The sequence below is a fragment of the Artemia franciscana genome, unplaced genomic scaffold (genome assembly GCF_032884065.1).
Source record: "Artemia franciscana unplaced genomic scaffold, ASM3288406v1 Scaffold_1012, whole genome shotgun sequence".
NCBI lineage: Eukaryota > Metazoa > Arthropoda > Branchiopoda > Anostraca > Artemiidae > Artemia > Artemia franciscana.
Genome location: NW_027062722.1, coordinates 90,762 through 104,544, shown reverse-complemented (window position 1 = coordinate 104,544; position 13,783 = coordinate 90,762). Strand labels below are relative to the sequence as shown.

General features: G+C 34.1%; 1 protein-coding gene across 1 annotated transcript in view; it reads right to left on the bottom strand.

Annotated features, from left to right (window-relative positions):
• LOC136042277 (E3 ubiquitin-protein ligase NRDP1-like) overlaps window positions 1-11,474 on the bottom strand; it is a 77,541-nt gene extending 66,067 nt beyond the window's left edge. Inside the window, exon 1 of the mRNA XM_065727230.1 lies at window positions 4,286-11,474. Coding sequence (XP_065583302.1) covers window positions 4,286-4,375 — 90 coding nt within the window. The 5' untranslated portion in view covers window positions 4,376-11,474. The remainder of the gene's footprint in view (window positions 1-4,285) is intronic.
• Window positions 11,475-13,783: the final 2,309 nt, after the last annotated feature.

The window sequence follows — 13,783 nt, the reverse complement described above, 5'->3', positions numbered from 1 at the left end:
CAAAGCGGCTATTTTACAAAGCAGTTTGAAGAGGCTAAGGGTTCCTCTGCAAAGAGTTGGAGAATTATTCTATTGGTTATTGGTGATAAAAATTTACCATTGCCACAATTTGTTGGTAACACTAACCATCACCAAGTTTTAAATTAAATGATCCATTATTTTTCAAAGTTTGAATAAAAATAAGAGCATTGATTGAGAAACGCTTTGAAGAAAGAACATATGAGAAATATTTGCCTCCTTCAAGTGATACAAGCTTCCTATCACAGAAAACCAACGTTCTTGAAGTGACAGAATATGTAAACGACAAGAAAAACGGCACTCCAGGATCTGAATTGGTATCTCAAAGTCTTGTTAAGGCCATTTTGCCATCTATTTTACACATATTTGTGGAAATGGTAAATGGGTGTTTCAAAGATGGAAAGTTTCCGGATATTTTTAAAAGAGCGAGAATTGTGCCATTGTATAAAGGTAGTGACCAAGATGATTACAATAATTTCAAACCGATATTTCTTCTACCTATATTTTCTAGAATTTCTTAAAAATAGATTTATGTTTGAATCGAACAGTATTTAGAGGAAAAGAATTTTTTTTAGTAATCAGTGTTCAGAAAGAAATATTCAACTGAACACACATTGCAATTTTGAAGACTTTGGTTGATTGTGCCTTGTATAGTTAGATGATGGTCGCTACAGTATTCTTAGACATTTTGAAAGCCTTTTACACAGTTAACCGAAGAATTTTATTGAAGACATTGGAGAATTATGGAGTGAGAGGTAGTATCATATATTTAATATCTTCATGTTTGAGTAACAGATACTTGTTTTTAAAAGTAAATGGTACGCAGTCTCATGATTTTCAAACTACATGTGGGGCTCCCCAAGGATCTCCCCTTGGCTCGTTACTTTTTTCTACATACAATAATGATATTTCTAATTTGATTTCTAACTTGTATCCAAGATTTGAAGTTAGACCCCTAAACGAGTAAAAAATCTAATATTATTCGCTGTGACCTTTCATATACAGTGGCAGGAAGGTCTGAACAAGAGCTGTTTCAGACGCTATCGGATAAATATGGCCAAGATTGGGAAGTGGCTGTGGCTCAACAAACTAAAACTCAATTACAGTAAATCAGCGTTCATAGTTTTTGGCATTTCAACAAATTATCATCCTTGGCTTAAAGAGTTTAAATAAGAAAAAAAATACATTAAAATTGGTATAATTCGAATTGATATTTCGCATGATTAATGTTAAAAGCTTTTTCCACAAGACAAGTTTTTCAAAAAAGAGCAAAGAGCTCCATTAAGCCATGAATGAGCAGAAATAATGTCAAATAATCTTCCAAGCGCAAAACTACCTCAAATAATTATCAATAAATAAATTAAACTCAAAACGAACACAAGTTACAATAAATTTACGAGTCAGACTCAAAACAAGTAAAAACTAACATGAGTATGGCTGATAACCCCTATGCCTTTTCAGCTTCAGAACACAATTTGCGCTTTACTGAAAAAATAAACAAACAAATGACAGTGGATTGCCAGTTTAATTTAAATATACTGGCATTTCTTCCTTAAAGTTTTATGAAACTCAAAACGAGCAAATATTAACATGAGTAGGGATGATAACTATTATGCCTTCTCAAGACCAGAACATAATTTGCGCTTTACTGAAAAGAAAAACAAACAAATAAATGACCGTGGATTGTCCGTTTAATTTAAATACTGACATTTCTTCCTAAAGGTTTTGACAATTTTTCATTTGTGAAAGTAAGAAAAGTGAAAACATTTCAAACGTATTTTGTCTCAGAAGTAGGTATAGTGTTGGACCTAAATGTTTCAACTTAATGCCCTCATTCGTTTTCGTTATATTGCTGAGATGTCTTATTGACAATCATAAAAACAACGCCTTTTGATTTATTTTAAAGTAACATTTAGTTTTAAGGCATAATGGGCAAATCGCACAATTGCGATGGTTGAGATGCTTGACATGCTTGTAATGCGATGCTTGACATGCTTGACATGCCTGATGGTTGACAATGATTGATGACATGCTTGCGATGGTTGACATCTGCGACCGTTGATTATCTGTAAAAAGCATACCTGCTGCACCGTTCCACTCTGAACAAAACGATTATTTCAAAATTTCAACTGGATGCATTTAGAAAATAAATGAGCTTGAGAGAAGTGCTGCCTAACCTCCAGTCTCTTGTTACTTTAAAAAATGGCACCAGATACTCGAGCTGTCATTGAAGTGCAAGGAGGAGGACTTCCCACTTCATATATCTAGTAAGAACATTTTAAACAAGTAAAAACAAAGTGGAAACATTTTAAAAGTATTTTGTTTTCAGTTACGTGCAAACTATGATCTGGTCTTGAGATAGCATGGGGGTTTCCAGGCAGGCTTATGTTAATTTTTAATAATTTTGAGTTATTTATTCACTCGGTTATTTATTGTATGATTTGAATTTAAATAAATATAATTAAAATTTTTTAATATTTTTAACTTTAACATATGAAAAATTTTCAAACCTTTAGGGAAAATATACATCAGTATGAGTGCATTAAACTGAAAATCAAAAGCCTTATTTTTCAGTAAATTACAAGTTATATTCTAATCTTAAGAAGGTATGGGGTTGTTAAACATAATTTCCATACCTTTCAACTATACCGAATAAAACAGCAATCTAGTAATTTTGATCCGATTTTTGTTTTAAATTGATGAGTATTGGGAGATGGTTGCCCTCCAGTCACTTTTGACAAGTAAAAAGAGCGATAGCCTTTTTAGTTTCCAAACAAATGAGCCTTTTTTGAAGTTTCTACGACAACAAATGGCAATCTCAAAATTTCTGTCAGATCACATCGGGAAAATAAAAGGTTCGGAGGCGGGAGTTATCCACCTCTCCATTCACTCTGAATCAAAAAATGGCACTAGAACTTCTTATTACCAATCCAACGAGTCCCGTCCTACGTTTTTGCGATCACCTTATCTATATATGCCTTATTTTACCCCCACAAAATATCTCAACTCTTGCCCTAAGGGCTGGTGGGTTGTCATCCTCAAAGACAAATTTTCAGTCCTTTCAATTACGTTGAACAAAATGGCTATCTAAGAAATTTCATTGAATTTGTTTGGGAAACTGATGGGAAAGGGAGAGGTGTTAGTTGCCCGCCCTCCAATCACTTTTTACTATTAAAAGGGGAACTAGTCCTTTCAATTTCCAATCGAAGGAGGCCCTTTCGAAGTTACCACGATATCTCATTTGGTGCAAAGCGCCCAGGTCTAAAAAAAAGAAAAAATATATTGTTCCCATATCACTCTTTACTTAGACAGCGCAATTGTGCTGCCTATGATACCTTACATGCCCTCATGCTATAACTTACAGCACTTGCACTGAAGGGTCTGGGGGTTGTCATCCTCAAACATATATGGCTATATTATTTTGAAAAAATAGCTGTCTCAAAATTTGGATTGGATGTGTTTGGGGAAATGGTGGGTGTGGAAGAGGTTTACGTGCCCTAAAATCACTTTAGAAGATTAAAAATAACACTATCCCTTGCAATTTTCCGTCGACTAAGCCTTTTTGAAGTTTTTACGGTAACAAATAGCTGTCTCAAAATTTATGTCAGATATATTTTGGGAACCCTTACCCTGAGGGCTGTGGGGGGGATATTCTCAAAAACCTAATTTCAGACTTTTCAATTTACGTTGAAAAGATTGCTATCTCAAAATTTTGATTCGTTATTTTTGGGAAAATAGAACGCTTGGGAGAGGGGTTTGCTGCCCTCCAATCCCTTTCGACTATTAAAAATAACCCTTTCAATTTCCAATCGAATGAGTATTTTTCGAAGTTTCTACGACAACAAATCGTCATATTTAAATTTCTATCAGATGCATTTCAGAAAAATACGAGGTTTTGGGGGGGGGGAAGTATCTACCCTCGGATCACTCTGAATCTTAAAAAGGGCACTAGTACCTCTAGTACCAATCCAATGAGCCGGAAACTAATAAGATCAGCCTTTTTATATATATATACTTTATATGCCCCAAGGATTCACTTACAACCCTAGCCCTAAGGGCTCTAGGTTTGGAAGGGGATCATCCTCAAGGAAATAATAAAATAACACATTGTGCCCACACCGCTATTTACTTAAGCAGCAGTTTTGCACTGTCAATGACATTGCTTGAATTTTTTCTTTTAGTTCAGTGTTTCTTTCAACATCGGTTAGATTTCTTTCCAGCTGAAGGTCTTTTATTAGCTAACCATCTAATATTTATAAATCCAAACCTGTAGAGGATCCTCTAGGACGTCATTGCATATTGAACAGACGAAATTTGAGTCAACATCTCCAACGAATCTGTCAATATTTATCCCCATCTTAATGTCGACTAGTTTCCATGTTCTAATAGCAATAAAATAATATGTCTTGTTTGACCTAGCTAATTTAGATCAAACTGTATAGAGCCTGAATGTGTCTTGGTTGGACGATCTTTACTTCAGCAACAATATTGTAGCTGAAAAATAAAAGTTATTTTACACCAAGTTAACACAAAATATAGTAGCAAAACCATAAAGGACGAACGGGTCAAACCCCAAACAACAAAACAACCATAAAGGAAAATTTGTTCCAGTATATTATCCAAAACAAGAACAAAGTTACCTCCCCTTAAAGGCTTTAAAGGTCCATGTTTGTCGAGCTATTCTGAAAAACAAAAACGAAAATCACGCATTCTGAAACATATTTCTCAACAACAAGAACAAAAATAAATCATCTATATTTATATGTGTAGAATTATTTTATGACTTAATTCTATTTCAATTCTAACCATAGAAAATTTAAATGGAAGATTATGAATTTTTCTTCAAATTCAATCTATTGAAGTGATATTTTAAATCAACAAATCAGCAAAATATTTTGTTAATTAAATTCCCATCAAGCTGAAACGAATGTATATAACATGAATAGAGTATCAATCAAAATAACTCAAAGCTAAATTTATTGCTTAAACTGTCATTAAATCATTATTTCTTAAAAATTATATAAAATTTTATTGAGTGATCGAGATTATTTTCTAGTGCTATAAAAATGTGTGATCAAATAAAAAGTACTGAAGATATCTGAACAAAAATGTTGCCAGAAAATATTTTCGGACGTCATGAATCTATTCTTTCTATTATTATTATTTATTGAAAAACCTGTCATATAAAAAAAGCAAAAGACAGAGCAACTAATAAAAGAAAAAAACGAAATACACACTGAGCGCTAAGACAAACACTTAAAAAAAAAAACACAGCAAAAACATCTTAACTACTGGGCCAATACCGATGACAAGGGATGGTTCAACTTTTGCACTCGGGAACTAATAGCAAGAAAATAAACCATAAATTAGTAATAAAATTTTAAAATTACGGCACGCCTTAAGGTCATGTCACAGATATACAAAATACAAAGTCTTGAACAAGACGGAGCAAAAGAGATAGAGAAAAAAAGGAAAACAAACAAACAAACAACAACAACATAAAAAGAAGCACAGAGTACTGGAATAGTACAGAATACCAGTCATATTCCCTGTTTTAATTGTGTTTAGCTATTAATCTCTGTGTTTATATTAATATATGTGTTGAGCTATTAATCTAGCTACTGAAACACTTGGGTCAGCAGTTTTAAACTGACGGACAATTTTTGAGTTGCTTTGCCAGGAAGGAAGGTGGAGAAAATATTTTGCAAAACGGAAGAAAATTATGAAACTAAAATCTAAGGTAAGGTGTCTGAGTCACCTTAAGAGCTTCTAAAATTTTACTGAAACGGCTCATAGGTTGAATGCGTAAGGTGTTTGGCTAAGAAGACCCTTATATTACAAATAAAAATGATTTTCAAACGCTGACTATTGAAGTTTATTAAGCCTTAAATTGACAAAAAGAAGTTTTTGCCTATAATCACTTTTGTTTTTAATAGCTAGAGCCAGAAATGAAACACCTTCCATTTTAAAAAGACAATTAGAAATGTTCATTATTACGTCAGATACACACCAATAAGTTCTATTTTCTAAATTTTAATTGAGTAAATGAAAATATTTTTTGTGAAATGTAAACTTTGAAATTTGTGTTTCAAAATTTTTAACGTTGGTAAGTGTGTTCGAGGTGATGTTCATTAGTTGTTTATCATAAGCTAGAATCAGAGGCAACAGTGTGCTGATTTTTTTTTTTTTTTTTTTTTTTTTTTTTTTTTTTTTTTTTTTTAAGTAGGGCAATACATAAAGAAAGAATTGTCGTAGAAATTTCGGACAAGAGTCCTTTTGATTTGAAATTGCAATGTCTAGTGCACTTCTGATATTAAAAAGGGATTGAAGGTCTGTCGAACCCCTTCTCCTTTGTCCATCATTTCCCCAAATACATCCAATTAAAAATTTTGAGGTAGAAATTCTCTGTTCTGCGCTTATGAAAAACGGGCAAATGTATCTTTGAAGATGACAACACCTCTCAGCCCTCAGGTCAAGGGTTGCAAGTTATGGACCGGGACATATATGGTTTTTACTAAATGGTGGTCATATAAACTTTGAATCGGGCTCATTGGATTAGAAATCAAATGTTCTAATGCCTGCTTAAAAGTCAAACTGATCAGAAGGCAACTAGAATCCCCTACCACTCAAAACATATTTTTCTCAGTTGCATCCGTTAGAAGTATATATATATATTTTTTTTCAATAGGAATCGGTACAGTTTATATTGTTCTTATTTCTTGATAAATAGTTTTGCCGTTACACCAGAAGGATCGGTTGGATGAATTAGAAAATGATGCTTTAGATGTTAATGAAATTTTAGAGTGTAAAATTGCTCAAGATAGTGTTGTAAAATGCCCTGAGCCAGTAACAAAAAGTCAGTATGTATCATTTGAATTTCCAATACGGAAAGAAAATAAGAGTTTTGTGTGTCTGAATGGAATTGCAATGTTACATCATCGTCTGAGGATATTGAAAATTTTTTGTCTGCTATGAATAGTAGTATTGATGTATTAGGTATTTGTGAAACGTTTTTAATTGTGGACAACTGTCTCTCGTCATACATTTTTCCTGGTTACCAAATGATTTCGAAGGTTAGAAATCGGATGAGACAAGGAGGTTTGTCTTTTTTGTTGAAAAATGGAATAAAATTTGAAGAAAGGGATGATTTATGACTTTGGATTGTAGGGAAGGTGGAAATTTTTTTTGTGGAAATTGTATTTGTTGAGAATAAAAAGATAGTAATTTGTTTGGTTTATAAACCACCTAGCACTCCCTCGGTTGAGTTCCTTGATTTATTTGAAGATTATTTATGTAAATTTCTGTCTGTAAAAAATGAATGCATAATCATGGGTGATTTTAATTTTGATTTGTTATGTTTGAATAGCTGTAATTTTAAGTTTTTTAACTTGATCTTATCGCATGGTTATTTTCAAATGAATCGCCTTCATTCTAGAATAACTGAACATTCTGCTACTCTTATTGATAATGTGTTTCTCCCTTCAAATTTAGTTCCTGATTCTTATTGTGATATCATGATCCATCCGGGATCTGATCATATTCCTGTTTCATGTACGATAAAGCAACGGAGTCCGACTTACGAAAAGTCTAGGCGTAAACTTATAAGAGATCTTCGGCCGGCAAATTTACATGAATTCCGTCAACAAATAAGTGTAATATCGTGGGAGAAAGTGTATGAAGAACCGGATCCCTCGCGTGCCCTTGACAACTTTCTTGGGATAATTGCTCCGATATTCGAGTCTGCTTGTCCCTTGAAACTTACTAGGAAAAAAGAAGAAGATATACCCGGAAAACCCTGGATTGATGAGGAAGTTGGTGAAGCTACAAATGCTCGTAACGCTTGCTTCTTTAAAAGTTTAAATGACTCATCTGAAGAAAGTAAAAATGAATATATTCGTCAAAGAAATCTAGTGAATAAGTTAAGACGTTCAAAAAAAAATATTACATCGAAAAATTTAATGAACAAAAAGGTGATATGCGGGGCACTTGGCAGACCATTGATAGCGTGATTTAAGGCACAGGTAAACATTATGGCCTCATAAATGCTATCACTGTCGAGGGTGTTACAGTCACTGATAAGCAGCAGATTGCTGGCGAGTTTGGTAAATTCTTCTCTGGTATTGGAAGTAGAATCAGGAAAGACACTTCTCACGGAGACCAAGCGAAAAGTGACACGCTCTTTGAAGATAATCGAGGTGATCATCATAAATTTCAATTTGAAAAAGCATCAATTAAAGAATTAACAAAAATTGTGAAAAATTTAAAGTCAAGTGCTCCTGGTATTGACGGTTTAAATCTGAAAGCATTCGAAGTAGTTTCAGTGTATCTACTACCTTGTCTTCTCTACCTCGTTAACCTGTCACTAAAATTCGGCCACTTCCCTAAAGCGCTTAAGCAAGCAAAGGTTCTACCACTGTTCAAATTAGGCAATAAGCAAGATATGACAAACTATCGACCTAAAAGCTTGTTACCACTATTCTCAAAGATATACGAGATATAGTACATCGACAGCTGTATGAATATTTAGACAAGCTATGAATATTAAGTGAGTCACAGTTCGGTTTCAGAACTAAACATTCAACTGTTCATGCGGCATACCATCCAATGGAGTGCGTTAATAGTGCCCTAGAAAGGAATCTTATCCCTCTTACTGTGTTCATAGATTTTAAAAAAGCATTTGATACCGTTGATTTTAATCTTTTATTAAGTAGGCTAGCTTGTTTGGGAGTCCATGAGAAGTGTTTAGATTTGCAAGGTAGGTCCATCAAAGTTATGATAGATGATGTGGTAGGGAAACCCTTCAATGTGAATTGTGGAGTGCCCCAAGGTTCGGCATTAGGACCTTTACTCTTTCTTATATACATGGATACAATGCGTTTTTACATTCCTGGTGCCGTAGTTACATAATTCTCAGATGACACAGGGCTTACAGTGATTGGGGAATCTGTCGAAGATCTTATAGAGATAACTAATGTAGCCTTGGAGAATTTATCCTAGTTCACAAAGCATAGTTTTCTTGCAGTGACTACTGAGAAGACTAATTATATGTTATTTAGTCGTATTGGTAAAGTTGTAAATAACTGTCATAGTATTCTTTTACAAGGTGTTTCCATTAGTCAGGTTTTTCAATGTAGATTTTTAGGATTTTATTTTGATGTAAATTTTAGTTGGATTCATCATTGCAAAGTTTTATCTTCAAAATTGGCTCGCGGAGTCGGTATTTTAAAAAGATTCAATATTTTTTTTCCTTTACATGTCCTGAAAGCAATTTATTATTCAATTGTCCATCCTTATTTAGTGTATAGTTGTTCATTGTATGCAAGCAATTTTTCTAGTCATGAAAAAGGGTCCAGATTATGCAGAATAAGGTAATTAGAAGTTTGGGTGAGTATCTTGCGTGTGGTAGTACTAGAGATAGTTTTAGAGATTTAGATATTTTGAAAATCGATTCTATTAAATCTCAACAGATTTTAATTTTTGTATAACAGGTTTTAAATGGATTGTCTCCTCAATATTTTAGAAGTTCTTATCGATATAACTCAAATTATCACGATTATTATACTAGGAGCTCTGATCAGTTGACTTGTGAAATCAGGCATAAAACGTGATCTGGGCTTATGATTAAACATGTAGGTGTTGTTATTTGAAACTCCATTCCAGAGAGTGTTGGGTGTTCTGAAAACCTTATGTTATTTAAAGTAAGAATAAAAAATTATTTTTTGAATAAATTATAAATCATATTGGTTAAATTTTTATTCCTTTTCTTTCTTTCTTTTTTTATGATGAGAGATGGCTGTTTAGAGATTGTATAGTGTTTCGTCTGTTTTTTTTTGTATTTTTTGAATTTTAATTTTGAATGAATAGTTATCATTTATTTGTTGTAGTTTTGCTGCTGAACAGGGACATTTTAGGTCCCTAAATTGAGCAGCATATTATTGATTGTAAGTGCAATTTTAGTAATTTTAATTTGATGGAATAAACGCATACCTACCTACCTACCTACCTACCTTATTAGACTGGAAATTCAAATTTCTAGTTAGAGTTACTTTTCTAGTTAAGATTCTAGTTAGAGTTAAGTTTCTCTTATCAGTTAGAACAACTGAAAAGAAAAATAACATTTTTTGATCCCTTCCCGTCCACCTGAATTCTTTGATTGTGTGGTCTTTCCTGTTTATATCCAGTATGTTTCATATTTCAATCAATGTTTTGTCTACCACTACCTTTTTAAAAAGCTTCCTTGGTTCACACCTGATTAAGTACGTACGCAAAGAACTAGTGCCTAAAATACTATAATACACAAAGAAGCTAGATTTAAAAATACTGAAATTTCCTATGATTTACTTTGTTCATGGTTGCAGCAGTAGCTGCAACCAAGTAAAGAGTGAACCACAGCCCTTAAGAACCAAAGTTTAAGAGACGTGTTTTGGAAAAAATGTCAAGAATCTTTCTGGTCGGAAAAAATTGCCATCTGGCACTGATTCAGAGATGGTAACTTTTATTTCGATGCATCTTAAAAGCAAAATCAAAAGCGAAAAGTGTATAGTGATTTGAAACAAAAGCCTGAAACCACAAAAGGGTTAAAAATGAAAAATACACCATAGGAGTCAGCAAGGTCTAAAGCCCTGTAAAAGAAAATTACAGTCCTTCACCTTGAACAACAAGGAAAATCGCTTTTTTGCGGGGGTAGCAGTGATATGTATGTTGTTTTTTCTTTTCTTTTTCCAGGACTGGTGGGTTACCAGAATACCATAGATAGATGCTTAAAAGCTCATTTACAAGCCGTTTTTGCATATCTACGTGCTTTTTATGATTCTCAATCTCTGCATTTGTCATATGACACTAAAATAGCACTTTTTGTGCCATTTCCCAAGGGGTGGGGTCAGGTGGGATATAATAACCTCGTAAACAGATGTTTAAAGAGCGAGGTGTTGAGGAAAGAGCAACCCCTCTCATATACGTATTAATTTATGTTAAACTTAAGTTCTAATGTAATGTAATGTAATGCTTATATAAAAGATACTGTTCATCTATGTATTACTATATATTACAGTGAATATTAATATATATTACTGAAACGTTCAAAAAATATGTTACAGGATTTCTATTTGCCAACATAAGATTCGTAACATATGTAACAAAAGATCTGTTTAATTAGAACAATAAGAATTTTTTTTATAGAGCTATAAACTTCAGCGTAAAGAGCGAGGTTTTGAGGAAAGATCAACCCCCTAATATGCGTACTAATTTCTGTTAAACTTAAGAGTCAATGTCACTCCTTATTCTTGTTATTTTTGTTTGTCAATTTTTTATATTTAATCTTCAATCTAGAACATATGACAATGTATCAAGCCTGCAGCTGTAGCCTACTTCAGAGTGACAACATACTTACATACTTGGATTCATTGGTCTCAAATGTATTTATTTACCGAACCAGAATTATGATAGTAATTGCAAAATTCTCAACTTTTTCTCAAAGGCTATTAGCTAATTCTTAGGATTATTATAATGCCATTGAAATTTTTTCTCATTTCGTCAAAAATGAAAATCCTTTGGATCCAAAAATTTCTTCATGATCTGATTCCTAGAATACATAAGGTTTTCGATTTTAAGGACAAAAACTTAAGGACATTTTTAGAAAAATACTGTCTAGTATGAAATATTGGGACTGGTGTTTTCCCTCCATGTAAAATATACATGGATATTCGAAATATACGTAGGATATTCACCTCCGCCAAAAATCAACCCATAAGAATCGTCCCAATATAAAGTAATGCAGCTCGGAGAAAGCACAGAATTAGTAGCTCAAATGTTAATTCGATTCCCTAAGAACTTTTTCATAGCCCCATGCTCCCCTCCCCCACTTTCTGCTTTTCGTCAAATCTTAAAAATAGGCAAAATATTTTTCTGTCGTCTAATGTAATTCCGCATAACATGTTAAAAAATCCTTATTATAACTTGGAACTCCTACAGATACATGTCTTCTACCCCCCCCCGCCCTTATGTTAATCCTATAATTTCTACAATCTCTCTCTAGGCCTAACTGTTGCCCTTGGAAATATACATCAATTTCTATTCTCTTGTCTCTCCCTAAAAACTAATTCTGTGTGAATGTAAAGGCTCAATTAGACATAGGCATGTTGTAGCATAATTCGCCCTCTCTTCGTAACTACATAATGAACAGAGAACCCAATTTTAGAATTTTCAAGAGTTTTAGTCCTTTTTTTATAGGTCGAAAATTCTTTGGGACTAACCAGCAGCACGGAGGAATATCTTCCACAGGGGATAATTTTCGGGGAGGGGGAACGCCTAAACCCGGTCTTTTTACTCCTGTAACAAATTCAATCTAGTTCCATGAAAACTCCCCCCCCCCGTCGCTCCAGTGGAGCAAATATCTTCCGGAGACAATTCTAGCAAGGCATTATGTTCCAAGGAAAGACCTTTTTATGGCGTTTGGTAAATACCAAGTGCCATACAGTGATCACAAATTCTGTCGGTTTGTCGGTCTACCGGTCTGTTGCTTTGTCTATCGGTCCCGGTTTTGCTAGATTAGGCACTTCCAGATAAGCTAGGATGATAAAATTTGGCAGGCGTATCAGGGAACAGACGAGATTAAATTAAAAATATTCATTTCCCTGATTTGACCATCTGGAGGGGGGAGGAGAGAGAAGGGGAGCAGTCAATTTGGAAAAATTGAAAAAATTAGGTATTTTTAACTTACGAACGAGTGAACGGATTAAATTGAAATTTGATAGTTAGAAGCATATCATATCTCAGAGCTTTTATTTAAATTCCGACTGGATCTGGTGACGTTGGGGGGAGTTGGGAGCGGGAATCTAAAATCTTGGAAAACACTTAGAGTGGAGGGATCAAGATGAAACTTGATGGGAAAAATAAGCACAGGTCCTAAATACGGAATTGACACAACCAGAACTGATTCGCTCTCTTTGGGGGAGTTCGGGGAGGGTTAAGTCTGAAAAAATAGACAAAATGAGGTATTTTTAGCTTACAAAAGAGTGTTCAGATCTTTTTGAAATAGTCATATTTAGAAGGGCCTCGTAACTTTTATCTCTTATTTTAAATTCCGACTGGATCAAGTGTCATTGGGGGGAGTTAGGGTGGGACTGGAAATCTTGGAAAACGCTCAGAGTGGAGAGATCAGGATGAAACTTGGTAGGTAGAATAACATCAATTTTTAGATATGTGATTAACCTAACCAGACGGAATCTGTTCTTTTTGAAGGGTGGGAGGGGGTTTTAGTTCGGAAAAATTAGAAAAATTGAGGTATTTTTAACTTACGAACGGGTGATCGGATCTTAATGAAATTTGATATCTAGCAGACTGTTGTATCTCAGAGTTCTTATTTTAAATCCCAACTGGATCCGGTGTCATTAGAGGGAGTGCGAGGGGAAACCTAAAATCCTGGAAAACACTTAGAGTGGAGGCATCGGGATGGAACGAGGTGGGAAGAATAAGCAAAAGTCCAAGATACGTAATTGACACAGCCAGAATGGATTCGCTCTCTTTGGAAGAGTTGGGGGGAGGATTAGTTCTGAAAAATTAGAAAAATTGAGGTAATTTTAACTTAAGAAAGAGTGACCGTTGAGAGTGACCGTGAGGTAGTTTTAAATTTGATATTTAGAAGGAACTCATGTCTCGGAGCTCTTATTTTAAATCCTGAACAGATATGGCGACATTGGGATGGGGGAGTTGGAGGTGGAAACCGGAAATCATGGAAAACGCTTAGTGTGGAGATATCAGGATGAAA